The sequence below is a fragment of the Rhinoderma darwinii genome, chromosome 6 (genome assembly GCF_050947455.1).
Source record: "Rhinoderma darwinii isolate aRhiDar2 chromosome 6, aRhiDar2.hap1, whole genome shotgun sequence".
Lineage (NCBI taxonomy): Eukaryota > Metazoa > Chordata > Amphibia > Anura > Rhinodermatidae > Rhinoderma > Rhinoderma darwinii.
The window spans coordinates 85,507,442-85,534,239 of NC_134692.1; the positions used below are offsets into that span (position 1 = coordinate 85,507,442).

Genomic DNA, 26,798 nt, shown 5'->3' on the forward strand with positions numbered 1-26,798 from the left:
CCCATTTAATGTCAGGTCGCACGGCTTTCCGCTGTCGGAACTGCTCATCATAGCGCAGCCACGTCTGCCCGCCGTAAACTCGATGAGCTTCCCCGATAGCATCCATATAACAGAAGAGGCCAGAACAATGTTCAGGCGTCTTCTGCCCTATTACGCTCGCTAAAATCGCAAATGCTTGCAACCAATTGACAAAAGTTTGAGGAATCAAGCGATAGCGAAGTTTTTCTTCCTTCTCCTTTTTGCTTTCCAGCCATTTCCCTTTATCTAAATTGAACTTCTCCAAAGGCAATAATGAAAAAATTTCAACATATTCGTCCCTCCATATTTTTTCCCTTGCTTCAGGCTTCAGATGCACCCCCAACGGGCCCTCAAAACATACATACACCTCGCCCTTCGCCTTATCATCCTACCTCACCTCATCCACCATCCCATCCTTTTCCGTCTGCACAGACACTGCCACACCCGATTCCTTAAAAAAAAAAAACAGCCCCACCTGGCGTACTATCCACCACTGCAGGCCCCACCGATGGCGCCACCCACACTGAAACCCGAGACGGGAAACCCAACGCCCCCGCATCACGCCAAAAGCTCACGCACACATCCCAACAATTCACAAATCTCCCCCCCTCACCAACCGCACTCCCAGAACTACCCCCACTACACCCCGGCAACTCTGTAGGCGCAAGTGAACACCCACCCCCGGGGACCGAAATATAGCAGGCAATGAAAAAGTAGGAGACATCAACTCGCCGGGCTGCGTAGGTGCTGTGTCCCCACCAGCCGGAGCGAAGGATTCATTCAGACGTCCATCCTGTCCACCAACCTCCCAGTCGTCAACTTACCCGGTGGCTGGCTCGCGGCATGACGTCTGGGCTCAATCTTAACGGAGGCCTTGTGCGACGGGACCACCGCTAAGGAGGAGATGACGTCACCGCCTGAACCCCGGATCCAACCACCGACACATCCTCTGCTCCCGCTGCCGGAGCAGAGGGCTCCACCCGCTCCTCGCCTCGACCGCTCACCACAGAGCTCGAAGCCGCCGACAGCGGGCCGGATAGCCCCAGCCCCTCCGCCAGCCAAGCCATGCCTCGTTCTGCCACGGCCGCATGGAGCTGAGTAAGTAGGGCATCCATCTTTGAAGCAGTACAGGACAAGATTTCCTGTACTGCTTAGTTTAATGGTGGCCTCCTTACTCTCTGCAACCCTTAAATATCTTAGCCTCGCCACCACTAACCTCTGCCTCCCACTACCTCCTAACCACCCCTCCTAACTCCCTTAACGCCTTCCCTGCCTACATCCCTGATCATGGTGGCCTCCCCCCAGGACATTCTGCCGTGTCCGGCCTGTACTGATTTGTCACTTCATTGTTCCTCTGCATTTAAATCTGCCTTTTGTTGTTTTACACTTTGCCACTGTGGTTATACCTCTGTTTATACCTTTCCTGTACAGTTCTGTCATTACATTCTCCTCTATCACCCTCCTATACAGACTATCTACAATGTTATGTTATAGATGTTATTACCAGTAGCCCATTATAATTGTTTTTCTGTGGACCTTTCTTTTCAGACATTCTTTTTATATTCTTGTGTCGTTTGTGTAGTTTTTAACATGTGATTCAATAAAAACATGTTTTATATGCTCAATATCTGAGGTTGTTTTACACATTCTTTATTGGTGATCATTTAGTCTTTTGTGTAGACCCATATACCCCTCAGGGCAATTTCCCATCCATGCCTAATTATATAATGGGAACAGTGCTTCTCTGACATGTGCTGAGCCCTGGAGACTAATTGTTGTTCTTACAAAAGCTGGCCATACATGTTAGATAACGCCCGCCGATTTCAAAGGAAAAACGGACTGAATATTTAATGTGTTTAGAGGTCTCCAAACTCTCCCCTGACAGTAGATGTCACAGGAAAGGAGGATCCTTTCTTCCTGTTGGGGATAAGCTACTAAAGATTTCTGACAGTGGTTTATTTTCCTCTCTGTATTTAAATAAACATGCACGCAGAGGCAAGCTGAGCGTGCATTTTTATGGTAGAGTTGGGAGTAACTTCTGTCGGCCATGAAAAGAAAAAAACAAAGAAAAACATGGCGTTCGTTACATCAAACTAAATGCTGACACTGCAATTTAACTAACTTAGGGCATAAGTTATTTACAAAAAATCAGCAATCATGCAAGTTTACTTAACATAAAAGCAGTTTCTCTAGAACCGTATATTGTATAGCCAATGATGGGCTCCACCACAGCCGCAAAAGGGGGCCCAACTCACAAAATAGCTTGGTCTTTGAGGGGGCTATATTGGCCTTTAACCTAAATTGTCAGGTTTAGCTATTTGTGTGAGATTTAGTCTAAATGCATGTTATTCTTACACATTTTGTGTACTATATAATTGTGTTGCACGAAACATGGACACCTTTTTATGTTCTGAACAATCAATGTCTTCACTAATATCTGTCAGTATCACTGAGAGGGCCGTGGCATTTGCATATAGCCAGCGCTTCTTTGTGTGTGTGAATGGGGATTAGTTGGTTGGATTGCTGGTCTTTTTAATAACGGCTGTTTAAAGAGGTGTCTAGGAATTTTAAAATTGATGGCCTTTTCTTAGTATAAGCCAGGGTTTCTCAACAGGCAGAACCTGTATCCGGACCAGCAGCGTCGTCGGGAAGATCCCTGGGCGACTGCCCAATTCTATTGTTTCTGCGTCCTCAGGAGACTCTGCCATTCACTAGGCTACAGTCCACATTAGGCCTGCAATCTATAAGACGTTGGGACAGCATCCCTGCTCAGGCCGGTGAGATGGCATCACTGCGGGATCCCGCGGGACCCATGTCTTATAGGCTGCAGGTCTAACGAAACTGGGCAGCTCCCTTCGTCGCAGGAACGGTGCTAGTTTTTTTTTGTTTTTTTTAAGGGGGCACTATCTACAAGGGGACTGTGTGCTACCACCTACAAGGTGGACTGTGTGGCACTATCTACAGTGGAGGGTGTGGCACTATCTACAGGGGGAACTATAGGGCTCTATCTACAAGGGCATTATGTGGCATTGTCTACAGAGGGCACTGTGTGGCAACTATCTACAAAAGGCACAATGTGTGTCACTATCTACAGGGGGAACTGTGTGGCACCAGCTATAATGAACATTGTGACAGATAAGGCTCGTATTCCTGCCGAAGATCCACAGGTCAGAATTGCTTATGGCAAATCCGACTCGTTTAAATATAACTTTACTGTTGGTGTTCAGCTCGGACCTTCACATGACACAGGTAAATGGACCTTCATTAAAAATAGTTGAGTACCCCTGGTACATCAAATCATATTGGTAGGGGTTCGACTCCCGGCTCCCCCGCAGATCAGCTGTTTGAAGGGACCACAGCGCTCGTACGACCATTGCGGCCCCTTCAAACAACTAGTCGGCAGAAGTGCCGAGAGTCAGGCTCCCACCGATATGATATTGATGGCCTATCCCAAGAATAGGCCATCAATTTTAAAATCCCATATTAAATCTGTCTCTGAGGCAGATTCCCTTTAAGTACTATTCATATTTTTTTACTTTACAGTGTAAACAAGAAAAAAAAAATATATATATAGAAATAGGTAGTTGTAAGGCACAATAATGAGAATGAATGGAAGAAAAAGGTTGGATCCAGCGCTGTTATAAGTTAAAAAGAAACTATTTCCAAGTTTTAATTGTATCCATTGTTAAAACAGGATCGAGGGAAAAATGATGAAGGTGTCCTGGAATGCAGAGAGTATTCAATGAGGTAGGTAGCCTACGCGTTTCGAACGCTGGCTGCGTCCTTATTCATGGCCAACAAAGGCCATGAATAAGGACGCAGCCAGCGTTCGAAACGCGTAGGCTACCTACCTCATTGAATACTCTCTGCATTCCAGGACACCTTCATCATTTTTCCCTCGATCCTGTTTTAACAATGGATACAATTAAAACTTGGAAATAGTTTCTTTTTAACTTATAACAGCGCTGGATCCAACCTTTTTCTTCCATTCATACTCAGCTAATCGTGTGCCGACACGAGGACCCGTGCGCAGGGACTTCAAAATACAAGTCCACATACAAGGTGAGCTGGAGGCATCCTCTTTGTTTCACAATAATGAGAGGTAAGGTGATATACCTCAAGGTGTCCTATGTAAAGTACATTAGTCTAGGAGGGGTGGTGCCGTATTCGGTCCAGAATTCGTGCTAGATATAGCTGGAACAGAGGCTAAATCCTATTCATATTTTAGTGTAAATAATTATATTAAATAAGTACGAACGATTTGGTTTTGTACAAAAAATATGAATAATATTTGAGTACACCTTTATTGTAGATATGATGTTCCATCGTTATCTGGTATTGCGAGTGATTTGGGCTTACATGCTCTCTATCTCTGTGACATACTTTATTACACTGTGCCTTTTTCCTGGATTGGAGTCAGAAATCAGGAACTGCACAATGGGAGAGTGGCTTCCTATCCTCATCATGGCTATATTTAACCTTTCAGACTTTGTTGGCAAGGTGAGTTTTAGTAATATCAGAAATTTGTTGTCCTTTTTTTTTTTATTACTTAGAGGCAGGTATAAAGTATAAATGACACTGTATATCATGTCTATGGTGTACAAAAAAAAAGTTGTATTGTTCATATCAACAAATGAGATTTCAATAGTGTATTTTTTACTATTTATATTTTTATATAAAATGTAATACTGTATGTATTTTTTTTTTTTTAACAAATGTTTTTATTGTGATTTTCACCATAAACAATTCTTTTGCAATGAAACAGAATACATCAAAGCGACAAGGGCATTGTGATAATAACAACGATTGATATTATAGCAGAAGATGTATCTAATCCTGTGCATAAAAATCAGAAATATATGGTTGTCCGCCATGTCAGTAGCTAGGTAAGGAACAATGCCCCTATCAGTACAGTAAATCATAAGAAATAAAATAACAGCAAATCAAAAATAAATCAGCACTTTGCTCAAGTGCAAACAAAACTTCCTATGTGGAACTTAGAACCAGCCATGCTCCCCACGTTCCCCAAAACACAGCCACCCAGCAGATATTGTATTCCCTATTCCCTTGTGGTAGGCACGGGCATAAATGTTCCAGAGTGTATTAATGGGAAACCTGCGGTCCTGCCTAACAGGTTCCAAACACGTAGGTCCTGGTTTCACATATATTGTTATTATGACATCGGTGGTGATCCCATCAATACCCTTTCCTGGTACCACACAGTGCTCTGGAAATTGGTTTTGATAGCCTCCCTAACTCGTTGTGGAAGAACAGAGATAAAAGTACCCCAAGTGTCAAAAAAAGATTCTATGAGCGCCGTCTTACGTATTGAGGTTTCCGTCCAGTCCATCCTGAACAAAAATGAATGTGAATTTATCCAAAAACAATTGGAACGGCGGCGCTCGTTTTTGCAACCAAGTGTGCAAAATAGATTTTACACCCGCTGCCGCTATCATATGCAATTATTTACCTGCTCCCCATGTATAGTTATAACATCCTTTGTCCAGATATCCAAAAATAGCCCACAAGGCATCATTAGGAACGAAGTTAGTCCGGTGAGTTAAAGTAAAAGTTCTTATTCTATCCCAAAATTGTTGTATCACCGGGCATTTCCACAGGCAGTGATATAGATTTGCGTCAGCCTTGCCACATTTAAAGCAATTCAAGTTAGTATATATACCCATCAGATAACCCCTTGAGGGAGTAAGGTATGCTCTGTGACATATCTTTATTCTCATCTCCAAATACCTGGCAGATGGTAAATATTTATAGGCTTGCTCTAATGCTAACAGTATATTCCCATAGATTAGAGTGGAGTCATCTAATACCCATTTGGAGAGGGAAACTTCAGTTTCTGCATAATCTATAAGTGTGTGTAGAGCTTGATAGTTTCGAGATATCGCTCCCCTAATACTCAGGAGTTTGTTGAATTTTGCATGTACAGCGGGGTTCCAATCCCTATCAGTCAGTTTATGTAGCACAGTGTTAATATAACTTCTCGCCTGAAAATACATGAAGTGAGGTAACGGTACATCCGGATATTTTTGTAGAAGTTCTGTTCTGTTCTCGTGTACATCCTTTTTTCCGTAACATGAAACAGACAATGTACGTTCTTGATACCTGCCCTGAACCAGTTACCAAATATCGCATGGGACCTACCATCCTGAAAGCCAGGATTCTTGACTAAGGTCAAATAAGGGGAGATCAGCGGAGAAACTCCCAATATGTGTCTGATTTTATTCCACCCCTTCCATGTAGATAGCAAGAGAGGGTTATCTTTCATTTCTTCCGACAGCATATGATGCTGTAAATGAAGCATGGTGGGTAGTGCACAGTCCGGGAGAAGCTTTTGCTCCAATCCTGTATCTGAAAAGTGTGATGTATTATTCATCCAATCCCTTATTACCCGAAGTAAAGATGCTAAGTTATATACTCGGATGTTAGGGAAAGCTATCCCACCATTGAGTTTGGGTTGTTGTAACAATTTGTCCGCTATCCTCTGTCTCTCCCCCCCCCCCCCCCAGATAAAAGTACGATATAAGAAATTGATGTGTTTTTCATCCCCAGGAGTAAGATAAATAGGGAGTGTATGAAATAAATATAAAAGTCTGGGCAATTCTGTCATTTTTAGTAAGTATGCTCTCCCCAGGTATGAAAGGGCCAAGGATCCCCAAATCTTCAGTGTAACCTCCAAATTTTGTATATATGGGCGGATATTAAGTCTATATAGATCCGATGGATTTTTTGTTATCTGTACCCCCAAGTATTTCAGCGAGTTAGGTTGCCATCGAAAAGGGTATGCAGAAGACCACAAAGGTTTTGACGGTCCCTTAAGCAAAAGTGTCTCAGTTTTATCCATGTTGAGCGTATAACCCGAAAGGCGTCCAAAAGTAGTCAGGTCCCCCATTATCTGAGGTAGGGCTTGTTTTGGGTCGAAGATCATCAACAGTATGTCATCCGCAAATGCTACAATTTTGATTTCAGCCCCGTCTGTTTTTATGCCCTGAAATGCTGGGGAGGTTTGTAAATGTCTCAACAAAGGATCTATTGAAAAAATTGAAAAGTAGGGGTGAGAGTGGACATCCCTGACGTGCCCCCCGGAATATATCTAAATGAGGTTTATTATGTCCATTAACCGTAATTGTGGTCCTTTGTAGTAGCGCTATGTAGTTCAGAAAAGTAGCACCGAATTTGCGCTTCATTAGGGCTTCGGTCAGGAAAGGCCACGCCATTTTATCAAACGCCTTTTCTGCGTCTAAACTCATAAGCATAGTTACCGGACTCTGTGGGCTCCAAGCCATCATCTTGGCCGCCACTGCCGCGCTGACATTTTTTATGCATTGCCTTCCCTGAGTGAAGCCTGTTTGTGCCGGACTGAGTATATGTAGTAGGATAAGCTGTAATCTATTGGCTAGGATTTTAGACAAAAATTTATAATCAGCGTTTAGCAATGATATGGGTCTGTATGACTGAGGGTTTACCGGATCTTTGTTGGGTTTTGGTAAGAGAATAGTCCTGGAGTCCGTGAAATAATCTGATAAAGCCGACTGTGTGTAAGCGGAATTATAAAGGTTTGTTAAGGTCGGAATTATTTCTGGAGACAGCATTTTATAAAATTCAGCTGAGAAGCCATCTGGTCCTGGTGTTTTACCATTCATAGAGTCCCCGACCACGTCACGGACTTCCTCCTCTTCTATAACAGAGTCTAGCATATTTTGCTGTTCCTCTGTTAAAGTGGGCATTTGTAAAGTATCGAGGAAAGATTTGATTGTTACGGGGTCCGCAGGGGCAGCACGGAACAAATCTTCAAAATAATCATGGAATATGTGCGCTGTTTTGTCCGGGTCCGAGGTCAAGCACTCCGTGAGAGGATCACGTAGTGTCAGGATTGGTTTGTAAGGTTTTTTTTCCTTTGGCATATTGGCTAGTAAGGAACCTGCCTTGTTTCCCCATCTATAGAATCTGTTCTGTGTGTGTTTTACCTGCCATTGTGCATTAGTTTGTACAAAAGTGTCTAGAAGGTGTTTAGCTCTTAAGTATATTTGCTGAGCCCGGGTGTCCGGGTCCTGAGCATATTTCAATTGAGCCGACAGTAGAGATGTATGTAGTGTGTTGAATTGGTCACGCTGTACCTTCTTCCTATGTGTCATATAGCTCATTATGTGACCTCACATTACGACTTTTGCCATTGCCCAAAGCAAGGGTGCGTCTCCCAGGTGTTCTATGTTATCATCCATGTAATTATTCCATTGTATCCTCAAATAGGATTTAAAGTCCTCTGAATTGACCAGGTATGCTGGGAATCTCCAAGATGCAGTTTTCGGTCGTGGGGTGACTATCTGGAGTGTCATATGTATAGGTGCATGGTCCAAAATTGTGATTGGGTTAAAACAGGACGCGAGATGGCGTGTAAAAAGCGAGGTGGATATTAGGAAATAATCGATACGAGAAAACGTGTCATGCGCCACAGAATGGCATGTGTATTCCCGCGAGTCTAAGTTTGTGATCCTCCAGGGATCACATAATCCCAATTGTTCCTTAAAGTGGGCCAGGGAGGCAGCAGTAGAGCTCAGTTGTGATCCTCGAGTATTGCTATCCAGCTGAGTGTCCTGTACCCCATTAAAATCTCCCCCAATAATCATGTTTTGTGTGTTATGTTGTAGCAAGATCTGCATCATATCAGTGTAGAAAACGTGTTGATCCTGATTTGGTGCATACAGGTTAACCAAGAGGTAGGATATGTTATCTATTTGAACCCGGAGTATAAGGTACCGACCCTGAGGGTCAGTGATAGTGTTTTCCACCACATGGGTCAGACCTTTCCGTATTAGTATGGCTATCCCCCTAGAGGAAGAGCTATGGGAAGCTGTATAACCTGTCTCCAGCCAGGGGGCCTTTAATGTACCCGAGTGGTCTTGTCTCCAGTGTGTTTCTTGGAGGAAAATAATATCAGGGGATGAGCGTTTAATATGTGTAAGAACCTTTTTCCGTTTTATGGGAGTGTTAAGTCCCGCTACGTTCCATAAATAAAATGTTATGCCCGAGGGAGTGTGGTATGTATCTGCGTATGTACTCATCTGTGCGGTGTCAATCAGGGTATCACTGTAAAGTCATTCATTATGGTGCTGTCCCATTCGGTCCCAGCGAGCCGCCGGAACAGCTGAACCCCAAGTGGCATACGAGTGTTCTGGTGTAAAGCATATGGCATCTGAAATATAAGCAAGGTTAAGAAAAGAGAGCATGGCTGGCTCCAAACAACAAGCAAAAAACAAACCAACAATTGAAGTACATAGTACATCAGCAATTTAACAAGTTGAAAGGACTATGGTAAAGTGGGGACTGTCTCTCCCCTAAGTGTGGATTTTCAATCTCCGCCTTCTTCCATGTGATGATGTCGCCTGGCAGCCAACTGATCCTCGAATATCAGTGATCTTGTTCCATCTTTTATTCTCACCTTGGTCGGATGTAGTAGTTGAAATTTCATGTTGTTCTCCGCTAGCATTTTACAGATGGGCACAAAAGTCCTTTTTTTTTGCGATACTGCGGCAGAAAAATCTTGGAACATTAAAGAGACTCTGTCACCACATTATAAGTGCCCTGTCTCCTACATAAGGAGATGGGCGCTATAATGTAGGTGACAGTAATGCTTTTTATTTACAAAAAACGATCTTTTTTCACAAAGTTAGGAGCGATTTAAGTTTATGCTAATGAGCTTTCTTAATGCCCAAGTGGGCGTACTTTTACTTTCGACCAAGTGGGCGTTGTACAGAGGAGTGTATGACGCTGACCAATCAGCATCATGCACTCCTCTCCATTCATTTACACTGCACTAGCGATATAGATATATCGCTATGTGCAGCCTCATACACAAGCCCTAACATTACTACAGTGTCCTGTAAATGAATACACATGAAATCCAGCCTGGACGTCATGTGTACTCAGAATCCTAACACTTCTGACTCTTTAAGATTCGGTTACCCTGAATCTGCAACTCCCTTTGCTGTTGAAATGCCTTCAGTATTCTCTCTTTCACCGACCAATTCAGATATTTTGCGATAACCTGACGCGGTCTGCTATTGCCATTGCCCCTGTTGGCATCCGGAGGGCCAATGCGATGCGTTCTCTCAATTGTCAGCGGGTCACTCAATGTCTCCAGTTTCAGAGCAGCTGGTAGTTCTTTGGTCAGATAGTCCAGAAGATGTTCCCCTCCTACACTCTCTGGGTTGCCAACGAAGCGCAGATTGTTTCGGCGATGTCGGTTTTCCAAGTCCTCCACCTTGTCATGGAGTGCCGCCTCCAGTGTTTGGATGCGTTGTAGAGAGGTTTCAAGATGGGCAATAATTTGTTCCGTCCCTTGTACCCGAGTTTCCAATTCCACTATCCTCTGCGCATTGTTAGTAATTTGAGATAGCGCAGAATTTATTGAGGTATGGAGCACTTTGAGACGTTTGTCAAACAATGGGATCAATAGTTGCGATACCTTGTCAGCCACCAATGCTGCTTGAAGATCGTCCCTGTTAGAAGGTCCCGAAGGACTAGAACTAGGAGATAAGTTTGGAGGTGTGACGTCATCTCCTGAAAAAAGATCCGTCGTGTTGGATACTTCCTCAGGTGGAATCTTACTCTTTGTATTGGATGTTTTGGAAGTGGCCTTGTCGTGTTTGGCCTGCAGCTTTTGTTTATTCATTTTTAGTGGCGTGGTGACTTCCGTTCCCGATCGTTGATCAGCCCGCAGCTGTCTACCAGACGGTGTTGTAGTAAGACATTTGTCCATAGCAAGGTCCCAACGGACCGTTTCAGTTGCAAGGGAGAGGTGAAGTTGGAAATACAAAATAGATTACATCAAGAGAGCACAGTCCCCATCCACACACTTCTATCGCCTCATTTGAGAAATAGGCATCCTGTATTTGTGAGCATCCAGTTAGGGAATATAACGGAGGAGGGCGGATTACCCAATATCTGGGTTGCAAAAGGGAGCGTAACGATCGGCAGTTCTTACCAGAGGTATCACAGTTTCCAGTGTATATAAGAGTACTCTCAATATAAGCAATGAAGGAATGTCAGTCCCCACATAAAAGTATAGCGCATTCTAATGTCAAAATGTTCCAGGTTACATGGATGTGATGCAATTCATAAATCCGCCACTAGACGACTGTGCTGTGTGTGTAGTAGTCGGCTAGTTGTTACTAAAGATTTCCAGCTCACACGCAGGGAACAATTTAAAAAAAAAAAAAAATTTCTTGTTTGTTTCTTTGCAAGAGCTCCAAGTGCCTTAAACTACACAGACATGGTAACTTCTGCAAGAGCAAATCACATCCACATGCTGACAGGCAATGAGGCAAACGGTAGCAGTGCTGAGTACTTAGCTGTATCCAGGCAGCGTGTCAGTGTCCGTTACAAGTGAGGTGTCTCTCACTGTCTGCAGGCAGCATGCAGTCCGGTCGGTCCTGATGGGGGTCTGTGAGCTGACGTCTGCGGGTATGTACTGCATATCCTCCTTGTTTACTGAGTGGAGCCTTGCTGCCAAGGGATTCCCACCTCTCACGGCTCAATCTCTGGCTGTCTTATGCTTCACTTCCCCTCTAGCATGTCAGGGAAGGAGGCCTGAGATTTCGTGGCCTAGCTCTCAAGGTGGCGGGCGGCAGCTCCTCCACCTCCCAGAGCGGTCTCACGCCCACCTGTTGGGCCGACTTCGGCGGTCAATATGGCGCTCCTGCGGCAGAGTGATGTTGTCACCGGGATATCCAGTCGTCTCCGGCCACTAAAAACCTGGGATGCGCGGTCTGGAGACTGAATTCTGCAGCTGGGTGCAGGAGCTGGATTAAAACGCGGCCATCCTGGATGTGCCGCCCACCGGAAGTTTGTATGTATTTATTTAATATTTTGTTTTATAATATGGTACATATGTTTTCATTGATCCAATTTTACCATTTAACCTATTAGTGTTTTACTTGCAATGTTAAATACTTTTGTATAAGTAGGAAGAAGGAAAAGGCTGGCACTGTTGAACCGGTATTGAAAAGATAGGAGTATATCAGATGGCTTTTTTCCTTTATGGATTATTGCAGACAAGTTGCCCCGGAGTTGCTCATCGAATGGTATAGCACAACCAACTTGATATAAACATATAGAAATATCGAGGCACTCACCGGACTTGCAACACGATTACTTTATTCAAAAGAGATCTCGGTCAGGATGTGGAATAGCCTACGGCCGTTTCACGTGCGTACACGCTTTCTCAAGGCCCTTGAGAAAGCGTGTACGCACGTGAAACGGCTGTAGGCTATTCCACATCCTGACCGAGATCTCTTTTGAATAAAGTAATCGTGTTGCAAGTCCGGTGAGTGCCTCAATATTTCTATATGTTTAAATACTTTTGTGTCAAAAAAGACAAAAGTATTGTAGGTATGATGGCAAGTTTAGAAATTAATGACTTAGGCCCCATGCACACGACCGTAAAACTGCAGACCGCAACACGGTCCGCAATTTTACGGACCCATTCAGTTCTACTGGCCGCAGACACCTTTCCGTATCACTACGGATGAGTGTCCTTGCCGTAGAACTGTGCCGGGAATTATGGAGCATGTCTGTCTTTCCAAGTTTTACTTTGTATGGGAGCACGGCCCGAAAATGCGGGCGACCGTCAGTAGACAGCCGTGCCCGCATTCGTGGACCGCGATTACGGGCACTGTCGTGTGCATGGGGCCTTAGAAAAAAGGCCAACATTTAAGATGTTATTACAAGTTTTTTTACTTGTAAATTCTTGATTTGGCAAAATTGTAACACTATAACAATGTACTGTACCCAAACCTATGATTGGAACCAGAAAAAACAGATGAATAGTCAGGTATGATAAATAAGTAGAATTGGCTATTGAAGTTTCAGGATGGGGATAATCGATCCAGGGTTACCAGACCCCTAAGAATTTATCTTGTGTGTCTAGTAAGGTTCTCGTGAGTTTCTCATTAACGAGGAATGCATCAATTATATTCCTTTTTGTTCAGGAGTTAGTGACAGTTTGTTAAACAGCTAGGAATAGTAAGGTGACGAGACAAAAATCAACCTTGTGTTAAGCCGGAAACCTTGTGATGGAGCAGACATCGTCCCATGGGTCCTGGGGGTCAGACCCCTACTGATCAAACAGGATAGGCCATCAGAGTTTCAGTCCCACAAAACTCCTTTAATGGACCATTTAGGAAGTACTGTTCATACGTAATCCTAGTGTGTCGATTTTGTGCTTGATCACTTTTCCATAGCATGATGTAAGGTTGGAGAGTGTGTGAGCAAGGGTTGTTGAGAAAGAAATGCAAAAGGAAAACGACTGTAGCGTCCATGGCCGCGGACCGTCGGATTTACTCACCCCCCGGTTGCCGCAGCCATGGATCTGTGAGCGCCAGCGCTCACTTCAGCTCCGGTCCGCTGTGTCCCGTAGGGTGTGCGCGCACGCACGCACGCTCGTGCCTGGCCAGTGTGCGCACAAATGGAATCATCATCATAAACTGCCCATGATTCCCTGGACTATAAAAAGGGCCCTGCCCTTCTGATCCTTGCATGAGCGTTGTTAGTTTATCCCAGGTCAGTCTTGAAAATGGTCCCTTAGTGTTATCCTGCTCCTGTTGTTACCCTGTTTCCTGTATCCCGTGCTGTATTCTTGTTCCTGAGCCTGTTGTGTTGGAGTCGTGTTTTCACTGCATCTGCTGTCGTCTGCCACGTCCAGTGTCATCTGACATGTCCAGTGTCATCTTCCACGTCCAGTGTGATCCGCAACGTCTGGCGCAACCTGTGGCACCTGCTGTCATTTGCCACGTCTGGCGTAACCTGTTGCACCCACCTCCATCCGTGCCAAAGCCTCGGCTACTGTCTGGACTATTCAGGTACCCTAGTGCGGGACTTTGTATTGCTGGGGTGCTCTGTTGTTTGGCCAGCTGCCTCCCCGCTATGGCGGTGCGGCCTAGTGGGTCCACATACCCACAGACCGTGACAACTACGTATGTCGAATGAGTGTGAGATACTCAAATAGGTCTATACGACGTGAGTTTATGTTATTCTACCTTATTCAGCAGAAAAGAGGAGACCAAATGCTTAAGCTGAAAATAAGGAAAGATATCTGAGTTAGGAATGTTGTGAGAGGTCTGCAAAGCCTGAAATGGTGGTCACGCCAGTGGTAGATAACAAGTAGTGAAGTCTATTGAAGCACTGGGTCTGCCACCAATGTAAATAGGTGGAATAAGTATGGCGTCGTAGGAAACTGGAAGCCCAGATATATGTAAAGGACATGTGAGGTGACCTAAGGCTGAACGTGTCCCACACTGAGTAGGGACCATAAGTGGAGAACACCAATTCTGCCGTTGGATCTGTGCAGATGCGTGGTCTATTTAGCTATCCTTAGTCCAGTGTTAGCCCAAATAAAAGAGAGATGTTTACATTGAAAATACTGGAGGATGTACAGTGCCTTGCAAAAGTATTCACCTGGTGTTTTTTTCTGTTTTGTTACATTACAAACTGGAATTAAAATGGATTTTAAATTTTATTTTATTTAATGGACCTGACAAAACAGTCCAAATTGTTAGTATATATGAAAAAAAATACCTTGTTTAAAAAAAATTACATTTAAAAGTTGTGAGTGAATATGTATAAAACCCCTAAATAAGGTCTGTCAAATGATTTAACTATAGAAGTTATATAATTAGTTGAATAAGATCTCCCTGTGTGCAATCAAAGTGTCCCATGATCTATCACCAGGGCCGTATTTGGAGTCGGTGCTGCCCTAGTCACTTTTAGTGCTGACGCCCACGGTAACGCAGCTTTTTCACCGCAAAAATCGCAACATGTGCTAGTTATTGCAGGTTTGACCTCCACAATTAATTCAATGGGGAAAACCTGCAACAGAAAACCAGCGATCCCACAGCATAAATTGACATGCTTGCGGATTAAAAAAATGCACCACAGGTCAATTTATTAACGGTTTTTCGTTGTGTTTTTTATGCAGCGTGTGTTTTTCAAATCTCATCCTCTTTACACTGCAATGAGATCCGTTGCGGAAAATCTGCAGTGTTTGCGCATCGTGTGAACTGACCCTAAAAGAAATGCTCAGTGCTACCCTGTTAACATTCCCTCCTGTCCATGGGGTCCCCATATTGTTTTTTTTTCAATTATTTATTTTAAAAAACCAATAACGACATAGGGTCTCCCACTTTTCATAACTAGCCCGATACAATAAAGCAGCCGCAGCCTAGCATTACCAGGGTGGTAAGGCCCATTGTCTTTGGGCGTTCCTAGTCTAATAGTACCAGCCTGCGCCCGCCCCAGTGCCCGACCATCACTTTAGATGGTCGGGTACTGGATTGTACCCGGCTCTTCCCGGCACACCCGGTGGTTGTGGGTACTGGGGTAATAATAGGCTCTTCACCAGCTAACACTAAGAACCGCCTTAGTAATGGACGCTGTCTATCAGACAGCCGCCACTACTAAGGCAGTACTAATGACGTTAAAAAAAACACAGACACACAGTAAAAATATTTTATTGAAATAAAAAACCCCACACAACCTTCGTTAACCAATTTATTGAAAATAAAAATGCAGTCATTGAAGTAGTCCTCGAATCTGACGTAGTCAAATGACCAAACCCGTAAAAAAACACACACATAAAAATAAATTTGTAACACTAATAACTAAATAAGCAAAACTATTATAAGGGTATGTTCACAAGTTTTATGCAGGCAGAAAAATCTGCCTCAAAATTTCTTCTGGAACGCAGTGGATTCCACTTGCCCCTGATGCCACTGTTCATTAATGGACAGAGACATCAAGCACTCCATTCAGGAGCGGAATCCTGGCCACAGGGGGATTCCACTCCTTCAGGGAGCTACAGTGGCGCTATGTACAGGAAGAGGGGTGGCGCTATTTACAGAAAGGTGGGTGCTATCTACAATGGGGCTGCAAAAAATCTCCTCCTCCTGACATGCATTTCGCGCTGTGAGGAGGGGGATAGAAAGCCCCTCGCCCCCTGCCCTGTGAGTGACCTGACCCTTGGTTCAGTTCAATTTGGAAAAACAACAACAAAAAGACACAATTCTGCACCCACCCCTCCCTGCTGGACGCCTTAGGTACTGCACCCCCAGTGCCTACTGGCAAATATGGCCCTGTCTGTCACTTGATATCTGTATGAAGGAGGGCATTAGTCAGGGATTCAACAAAGATATCGACGATAACACTAAAGGATTACCAAATATTCACAGCTTAAAGTTAAGTATTTGTCCATAGGACCACTATAAGCCTACCTACACTCCACATATTGGATCTTTATGGAAGAGTGGCAAGTAAAAATGCATTGCTTAAAGAAAACATAAGAAAACATGTTCGCTCGCGAAACAGCATGTGTCAGGTTCTCTGGTGATGAGACAAAATTGTAACTTTTTGGCCATCATCGGAAACGCTATCTAACACTTCCTATCACCCCAAAAACACCATTCCCACAGTGAAGCATGGTGGTGGCTGTATCATGCTGTGGGGAGGCTTTTCTTCTGCAGGGACTGAGTCAGGATTAAAAGAAAGATGGGTGGCAGGAAATACAGCGCAGTTCTTGACGAAAACCTTTTTCAGTCTTCCAGAGATTTGAGACTGGGACAGAGGTTCACCTTCCAGCAGAACAATGACCCTAAACATACTGGTAAAGCTACACTGGAGTGGTTTAAAGAGAAACATTTAAATGTCTTAGTATGGCCTATTTAAATCCCTAACATCAATCTAATTGAGAATCAAGGTATGACTTCATACACCAACACAACCCATCTAACTTTGAGGAGTTAAAGCAGTTTTATCTGGAAGAAGTGGCAAAATTCCCAGTCTCTAGATGTGCTAAGCTAATAGACACATACCCCAAGAGACTTGCATCTATAATTGAAGCAAAAGATGGTGCCACAAATTATTAACTTTTAGGGGGTACATATTTATGCACATTAAAGGAGTTGTCTAAGTTGGGGATTGTCTTTTATGCTGATGAGCTATCCGTTGGATAGGTCGTCAGTATATGATCGGTGGGGGTCCGACACCCTGACCCCGCACTGATATGCTCTTCTTGCTGCCTCCAGGCGCTGGAAATTATGCAGGGGTTGGTGCTGGAAGCAGATGGCTCCGGCGACTGTATAGTGGGTGTGCTGGGTTACTGCAGCTCTGCTACTATTCACTTGAATAGAAGCAGAGCTGCGGTACTGCATCACGGCCGCTATACAGTGGTAAGAGCCTTCTGCTTACGGCACCGACTCTGGCGCCCGAAGGCGCACGGAACAGCTGATCGGTGTGGGGTCCAAGTGTCGGACCCCCACTGATCATATACTGGTCATCAGAATAAAAAGGTCATCAGGTCATCAGAATAAAAAAAAACAGGCCCCAGCCTGGATAACCGCTTTAAAGTTCTCAGTCTTTCTTTGTCTTGACCCATGCACACGACCGTAGATTTAGTTCGTAATTACGGACATGTCCTATTTTTTGCTTTATATGGGAGCATGGCCCACAAATGCGGGTGGCTGTCCGCGGCCGGCCGTGTCCGTAATTATGGACAAGGATTACGGGCACGGTCCCGTGCATGGGGCCTTACTTGTCTCTGTCACAGTAAAAAATATTTTGCACTTTTTAAAGTGGTAGGCATGTTGTGTAAATCAAATGGTACAATTCCCCAAAAAATACATTTTATTTTAAGTTTTTGTATTACAACAAAATAGGAAAAATTCCAAGGGGTAAAGACACATTCTATACTCTAAAAATTTGCACAATGTTTGAAAGTCAAGGCGTTAATGCACCAAAACATGGGGATCGTGAGTTTTTAAAAAAAAACAAACATTTAGTACGCTCAAAAGGGATCCGATAGTGGGGTGGCAGTTAGCGGAGTATAAGAGCAGGAAGGGGTCATTTTAGAACCTAAGTAATGGGGATAAGTTGAGACCAATCAGATTTCAGGAGTGCAAGTTTAGGGCCATTTTGAGGGCCATTGATTTATCAGAAGTAATGGTGAGACTAAAGATTGAGGCAATTAGGGTCAGTAACAATTTGAGGTTGAATAGAGTAATAGGGGGCTGTATGAGGGAAGCAGAATATCATTAGCAAAGAGGTTGATTTATGGTTAGGGCACCATAAAAACTCAGATCCGCATGTATGAACATAGCCAGGGGGCTCTTCAGCTCTACTGCAAGCACGAAAATTACTCGATAGAGAGGGCAGTTGTCATTATCTGTGGATATGTGGACCCACTGGGCTGTACAGCCGTAGCGGGATAGCAGCCGACCAAACAGTGTACCAAGTCCATGTCTATATAGTCCAAGCACAAAGGTACCTGTAGCAGTTCAGACAGCAGTAACGGCTAGGCTCAGATAGGACCTTGGCAGCAGACACCAGGCGTGGTGTCACACAGCAGGCGTGACCAATGGCACAACACGACTCCAACTTTCTAAGTCACAGGAACAACGGTAGCACGGGATACAGGATACAGGTAGCAGGGACGGGAACACTGGGAACAGGATACAACTAAGGGACCATTTGCAAGACTAACACGGGTAAACACAACAACGCTCTGGCAATGAGAGAAGAGCAGAGCCCTTTTTATAGTCCAGGGTGATCATGGGTTAATTTATGATTATTTTCATGTGCATGTGCACGCGCACCCTTCGTAACACAGCCGAACGGAGTGGAAGTGTGCACAGGCGTCTCCTGGGGAGGAGAAGCGGGCCAGCGCTCAAAGATTCATGGCTGTGGCCGTTGGGGATGAGTAATCCCAACGGTCCGCGGCCGTGCACGCTACAGTATCCCCCCCTCTTACGCCCCCTTTTCTTGGGACCGGAGCGAGGGCAGGAGCATTGAGGGCAGGAGCATTGAGGTTCACTTTTGGCTCCCAGGATCTCTCCTCTGGACCAAACCCCTTCCAATTCACCAAATAAAACATACTTCCTCCTACTTCCAGGATTCCAGGATCTCCTTAACCTTGACACATCGGAAGAACCGCTGGGAGCAACTGCAGGGCTAGGCGTTTTTGTGTAGCGGTTCAGGACCACAGGCTTTAGGAGGGACACATGAAAGGAGTTGGGGATCTTGAGGGTAGGAGGCAGCCGAAGTTTGTAAGAGACAGAGTTGATTTACTATAGGATCTCAAAGGGTCCGAGGAACCTGGGAATAAACTTCTATGACGGCACCCTCAGCCAGATATTCTTTGAGGATAGCCAGACTTTGGGACCTGGAAGATACAGAGGTGGCTCTCTTCTCTTAGCATCTGCTTTTCGCTTCATGCAATCGACTGCCTGCAGAATAGGGGACCGGGTTTGCTGCCAGACCTGTAGAAAATCTCCAAATGCAGAGTCAGCTGTGGTACAAGGGATGTAGCCGGAACAGGAAGAAGAATTCGTGGATGTTGGCTGTAGACAATGTAGAATGGTGTGGAGGTGATGGACTCACTTGTGTGGTTGTTGTATGAGAACTCGGTCCATGGATGAAGCTGTACCCAATCATCATGCTCCATGGAGATGAAGTGGCCATTAGGCTGGGGATGATAGGCTGAAGAAAAGTCCAAATTCACGTCTAGGAGTTTACAGAGAGCTCCCCAGAATTTCGAGGTGAACTGAACCCCCTGATCAGACACGATATGAAGAGGCAAACCATGCAAAAATAAGATGTGCTGGATGAAGAGATTCGCCAGCAAAGGAGCAGAAGGTAGGTCGGTCAGCAGGGTAAAATGAGCCATCTTTGAGAACCGGTCCACCACCACCCAGACCGTATTGCATCTTGCAGAGAAAGAAAGGTCAGTGACAAAGTCCATTGCTATATGCTGCCAGGGAGCATTGGGCACAGGGAGAGGTTGGAGCAGACCGGCAGGACGTGACAAAATCCACAATATCTTTGGGCAGCGTGGGCCACCCGAACGGACGGGCAATTAGATTTCGTGTCTTAAGAGCACCCGCGTGCCCAGCCAGTTTGGAGCTGTGCCCCCAGCAAAGAGCTCTCCTCCTGTCTGCAACCCGCACAAAAGTCCTCCCCGGAGGGATGTCTCTAACTTGTAGAGGATTAGCAGAAATAATACAGGATGGGTCAATGATACTTTGCGGGGGGCTCCACGGTGTGTTCTGTTTCAAATTACCTGGACAGGGCATCGGCCCTCACATTTTTGTCCGCGGGCTGGTAGTCGAGCACAAACTGGAACCGGGCGAAGAACAGCGACCACCTGGCTTGATGGGAGTTCAGCCGTTGAGCTGACTGGAGATATGTAAGGTTCTTGTGGTCGGTGTATATCAGGATGGGGTGGGTTGCGCCCTCTAGCAGATGTCTCCACTCCACCAGAGCCAATTTAATGGCCAATAACTCCCGATCCCCAATAGAGTAATTGCGCTCTGTGGAGGAAAAAAGTCTCGAGTAATAGCCACATATCACTGCCTTTCCTTTGAGGCCCCTCTGGAACAGAAGTGCAAATGCACCAACAGAGGAAGGGTCCACCTCCAACGAGGACTGTCGAGAGATGTCAGGATGATGGGGGATTGAGCCTGAGGTAAAGGCATTCTTGAGGCTATTAAATGCAGATTCTGCCTCTGGAGTCCACACCTTGGCGTTCACACCCTTCTTGGTAAGGGTAGAGATGGGAGCCGTAAATGATGAGAAGTTTTGGATAAACTGCCGGTAGAATTTGGCGAATTCCAAAAAACACTGTATGGACCGCAGGCCGTGAGGACATGTCCATTCCAGGACAGACTTTTTACTTTCTCCGGATCCATCTTGAGACCTTGATCTGAGATTATGTAACCCAGGAAGGGCAGAGAGTTCTTTTCAAAGACGCACTTCTCCAGCTTGGCATACAGATGATTCTTTCTTAATCGCAGTAGAACTTGACAAAAATGCTTCTGATGAGTCGTCAGATCTGGAGAGAAAATCAGAATATCATTGAAATAGACCACAACACAGACATAGAGAAGACCTCGGAAGATATCATTGGCGAATCCCTGGAAAACCTGGAAGATGCGGGCCACCGCATTGCTTTGGACGTCGGGGGGTGAGTAATCCCGACAGTCCGCGGCCGTGGACGCTACAACAGTTTTGCTTGGTCCCTTGTTTAATAGTAAAAGGGTTTGAAAAAATAACCCTCATACTGCATTTTAGCAGTAGGTGTTGCTTATGGAGTTGATAGCCATGTTGGCAGATGGGAACCATAACTAAATTTTTCAAGTGTTTTGGCAGAGATGGGGGATACATCAAATTTCACACTAATCTATTAACGGGTCGCCTCAGGGGAGTCGGGGACCGTCACATCATTGATTTCACGTGGCATCGCAGTGCCAGCAATTGTCAGAGACAGAGGGATACCACTTGTGAAAGGATACAGAAACACAATACTACAGGGAAATAATCTTAAAACTGGTTTCTTGGGCATGTGTGATAGTGGAGGCCTTGTGGGCGAGGTAAAAATGTAGATTCCATTGTACATTTGTAAATTGCTTTCCTAACACATTTTACCAGGCCTTACAGTATGAAGGAAACTAAAATCTACAATAGACTATAAGCAGGGCCACACCTACCATGAGGCAAGTTGAGCCTCTGGTCTCAGACGGCACCCTGCAGAGTCTCAGAGCTGCTGGCCGAGGTTGCCTCCACTTATCAGCAGCTGCAAGATGTGATGCTTTCTTTACGAACATCTCTCCTGTTCCACCTTTATAACCCCCCTTGCTCCCCCCCCTGCTCTCCCTGCCCTGCTCTCCACTTTGATGTCGCTATTGTAATTCGATCCCGATCAGCTGAAGAAGCTGAGGGGAAATCCTACCATGGACTCACCTCTTCTTCTACTGATTTTCTGTGGAGTCTCCCTGCACAGCAAGAGAAGATCCATATAGGCATCAACCTGCACAAAAGGTAAATGTGTGTAATGTATGTACTGTACGTGTAATGTGCATTTGTGTAATGTATGTATGTGTATGTGTATATATATACTAGTCCCTCTCAATGAATTAGAATATCATCAAAAAGTTAATTTTATTTCAATAATTCAATTCAAAAGTGAAACTCATATATTATATAGATTTATTACACACAGTCTGATCTGTTTCCAGTATTTTTTTCTTTTAATTTTGAAGATTATGGCTAAGGGTATGTGCACATGTAGTGTTTTCAGATGAAAAATCTGAAGCAGAACGCCTACAAATATCTGCCCATTGATTTCAATGGGAAATACAGCGTTCTGTTCCGACGGGGCGTTTTTATACGCCTCATTTTCAAAAAACGGCACGTAAAAAGACGCTTTCGAAAAAGAAGTGCATGTCACTTCTTGTGACGTTTTTGGAGCCGTTTTTCATTGACTCTTTAGAAAAATAGCTCCAAAAACGGCCATAAACAACGCCGTGAAAAATGCAAGTTTGATTAAAAAACGGCTGAAAATCAGGAGCTGTTTTCCCTTGAAAACAGCTCCCTACTTTCAGAAGGTTTTTTAGTAAGACCTCATGCACATGACCGTAGCCATGTGCACGGCTGTGATTTTCGGGTCGGCCGGCATCGGAGTGTCAGCCGCAAGCCTCCCGCAAATGCACATGGCCTCGGCCAATATTTTCAATGAGCGCGGACCGCAGAAGACAGCCGTAATAAGACATGTCCGTTCTTTCTGCGGTGCGGGCTCCCGGGACATGCATGGACCATAAAAACTACGGTCGTGTGCATGGCCCCATAGAAATTAATAGGGCCGCAATTCTCCCGTGGATTTTTGGGGGAATTGCGGCCGCAAAAGCACGTTCGTGTGCATTGGGCCTAAGCGTGTGAACATACCCTAACCGTTAACAAAAACCCAGAAAATTAGAATATTGTATAAGCCCAATATCAAAAAGTATGTACAGTATATGCACTCAATACTTGATCGGAGATCCTTTTGCATGAATTACTGCATCAATGTGGCATAGCATGGAGGCGATCAGCCTTTGGCACTGCTGAGGTGTTATGGAAGCCCAGGTTGCTTTGATAGCGGCCTTCAGCTCATCTACATTGTTGGGTCTGGTGTCTCTCATCTTCCTCTTGACAATACCTCATAGATTCTCTATGGGGCTTAGGTCATAGTTAGTACGGCTGAAAAAAGACACATGTCCATCAAGTTCAACCAAGGGACGGGAAAAGGGAAGGGAAAAATTTCTACACATAGGAGCTAATACTTTTTTGCTCTAGGAAATTATCTAACCCTTTTTTAAAGCCATCCACTGTCCCTGCTGTGACCAGCTCCTGCGGTAGACTATAACATAAATTCACCGTTCTCACAGTAAAAAAGCCTTGTCGCATCTGCAGGTTGAACCTTTTTTTCTCCAGACGGAGGGAGTGCCCCCTTGTTTATTGAGGGGGTTTTACATGGAACAGGATTTCACCATATTTTTTGTATGTGCCATTAATATATTTATATAAATTAATCATGTCCCCCCTTAGTCGTCTTTTTTTCAAGGCTAAATAGGTTTAATTCTTTTAATCTTTCCTCATAACTTAGATTCTCCATGCCCCTTATTAGCTTCGTTGCTCTTCTTTGTATTTTTTCCAACTCCAGGGCATCCTTTCTATGAACTGGAGCCCAGAACTGAACTGCATATTCTAAATGAGGCCGCACTAATGCTTTGTAAAGTGGCAATATTACATCCCAGTCCCACGAGTCCATGCCTCTTTTAATACACGACAATATCCTGCTGGCCTTTGAAGCAGCAGATTGACATAGCATGCTGTTATTTAGTTTATGATTTACAAGTACACCCATATCCTTCTCAACAAGTGACTCCCCCAGTGTAGCTCCCCCTAGGACATATGATGCATGCAGGTTGTTGGTACCCAGATGCATAACAGGTCAGGTGAGTTTTCTGGCCAATCAAGCACAGGGATACTGTGGTTATTAAACCAGGTATTGGTACTTTTGGCAGTGTGGGCAGGTGCCAAGTCCTGCTGGAAAATGAATTCAGCATCTCCATAAATCTTGTCAGCAGAGGGAAGCTTGAAGTGAAATTTCCTGGTAGGTGGCTGCATTGACTCTGGACTAGATATAACACAGTGGACCAACACCAGCAGATGACATGGCTCCCCAAACCATCACTGATGGTGGAAACTTCACACTGGACTGCAAGCAACTTGGATTGAGTGCCTCTCCACTCTTCCTCCAGACTCTGGGACCTTGATTTCCAAATGAAATGCAAAATTTACTTTAATCTGAAAACAGGACTTTGGACGAGTAGCGGATTAAGAAGAACATGGACCCTGTTCTGTTACCCAAATTTGGGCCCCCTTCTCCACCGCCACCCTGCCGCGCCGTAACTATTGCTAACGCTACCTTTTTGCACAAAAATTAACAAATGGGTGTTACGATTCCCCTTTCACAGGGATGTGTCCCTACATACTGACAGTATCACACTGTGCAGGGACACAGCGCCAATCCCCCATTTAGACAGCGCCACACACACACCCCCTGTAGATAGAGCCACACACACACACCCATGTAGATAGAGACACACACACACACACACACACACACACACACACACACACACACACCCCTGTAGATAGAGAGAGACACACACACACACACACACACACACACACACACACACACACACACACACACACATATACACACACACACACACACACACACACACACACACACCCCTGTAGATAGAGACACACACACACACACACACCCCTGTGGATAGAGCTACACACACCCCCCTGTAGATAGCGCCACACACACACAACCCCCTGTAGAGAGCGTCACACAGCCCCCTATAGATAGCATCACACAGCACTCCCCCTTATATATAGTTCCACACAGCGCTCCCCCCTTGTATATAGTGCTACACAGCGTCGCTACACTTCAGCCCTGGGATGACATTTTATCCCATATCACTGCTGCAGCCTGTGATTGGCCTGTGTTTGGCTGCAGCGGTCACATGGGGTGAAACGTTATCCCAGGAGGCCGGCCTGGACGAAGAAACAGAATTCTGGGCAGGTATAAGATTTTTATTTTTTCTAAATTGCGTTTTTACATAACATCTGCTATCTGTTGCAGGTTTTACCTCCCCATTGAATTAAATGGGGAAAACCCGAAACAAATGAGCAGCATTTACGCAAATACAATTGACATGCTGCGGAATAAAAAAACGTACCGCAGGTCAATCTCTGAGCTTTTTTTTTCCCGCTTATCATTTACGCAGCGTGTGATGAGAATTGTACACATCTAATCTACTCTGCTGCTACGGTTTTAGGGCTTGTCCACACTTAACGGAATTGCTGCGCATTTTCCGCCCGGAAAATACGCAGAATACGGTAGCAGCAAAGTGAGTGATATTTACCAAATCTTATCCTGACGCTGCGTAAAATTTCCGACCAGACATTTTGTCCTGCGGTGCGTATTTCTCGTACTGCAGCATGTCAATTTCTGCTGCGGAAAGTGGACAGAATTGATGCGTGTTTTCAGAGGAGACGTCACCATCCCCCAACATTGAGAAAAAGGCAGCAAAATACGCACCATTTTCTGCAGCAAGATTTCTGCTAGTTTCTGCGGAATTGCTGCAGAAATATATATATTTATATATATATATATATATATATATATATATATATATACACGTACACACGAGTATGCACATTATACACATCACAGACACACACAAGTATGCACATTATACACATAAAGTACACACACGAGTATGCACATTATACACATATAAAGTACACACACGAGTATGCACATTATACACATATAAAGTACACACACGAGTATGCACATTATACACATATAAAGTACACACACGAGTATGCACATTATACACATATAAAGTACACACACGAGTATGCACATTATACACATATAAAGTACACACACGAGTATGCACATTATACACATATAAAGTACACACACGAGTATGCACATTATACACATATAAAGAACACATTGTAAACACACATGCACTAACCTTTTATGTAGAATATTTATGAGTCTTCGCTGCAGCTCTTCTCCTGCTCACAGCCCGACACAGAGCCCGCCGACAGTCTCCCCTCCCCCATGTCCCGACAGCTAGCAGCAGGAGGAGAGATGTTTCGAGCAGGGAAGGCGGGCTGGAGGGGGAGCTTCTAAGGCAGCAGAGACCACGACTCGTCTCATGACAGGTGCGGTCCTGGCACCGTGGCTCCCTCCGGTGCTAGCGACGCCACTGGGCATGAGGGGGTTCGGGTGGCTATGGGCCCCCTGGGAGCCTCGGACCCCGGGCGGCCGCCCGAACCGCCCTAATGATAATCAACCACTGCTTTGGACCACTGAGCAACAGACCAGTCCTTTTAACCCGTTAGTGACCGCCAATACGCCTTTTAATGGCGGCCACTAACGGGCTTTATTCTGATGCATGTGCCTTTTTACGGCACTGCATCAGGATAAAGTAAACAGAGCAGGGAGTGTCAAATCTCCCCGCTCTCAGCTGCTAGAGGCAGCTGAGGGCTGGGAGCGTCCCTGCTCTGCCGGGTGAGATCGATATAAGTATCGATCTCACCCGTTTAACCCTTCAGATGCGGTGCGCAATAGCGTGCACCGCATCTGAGTGGTTTTGGAGAGAGGGACGGAGCTCCCTCTCTCCCCCACCGACACCCGGCGATACGATCGCCGAGTGTCTGTGTCTCTAATGGCAGCCGGGGGCCTAATAAAGGCCCCCAGGTCTGCCTGGAGCGACTGCCTGCTAGATCATGCCGGAGGCATGACCTAGCAGATGCCTGGCCGTTTTAAACGGACAGGCAGTAATACACTGCAATACAAAAGT

At 45.0% G+C, this 26,798-nt stretch overlaps 1 protein-coding gene across 4 annotated transcripts in view; it reads left to right on the top strand.

Annotated features, from left to right (window-relative positions):
- SLC29A4 (solute carrier family 29 member 4) overlaps nucleotides 1-26,798 on the top strand; it is a 474,130-nt gene that overhangs the window by 332,406 nt on the left and 114,926 nt on the right. For all 4 annotated transcript variants that reach the window (XM_075830001.1, XM_075830000.1, XM_075829999.1 and 1 more), the window contains one exon: nucleotides 4,331-4,518. In XM_075830001.1, the coding sequence (XP_075686116.1) occupies nucleotides 4,331-4,518 (188 nt within the window). The remainder of the gene's footprint in view (nucleotides 1-4,330; nucleotides 4,519-26,798) is intronic.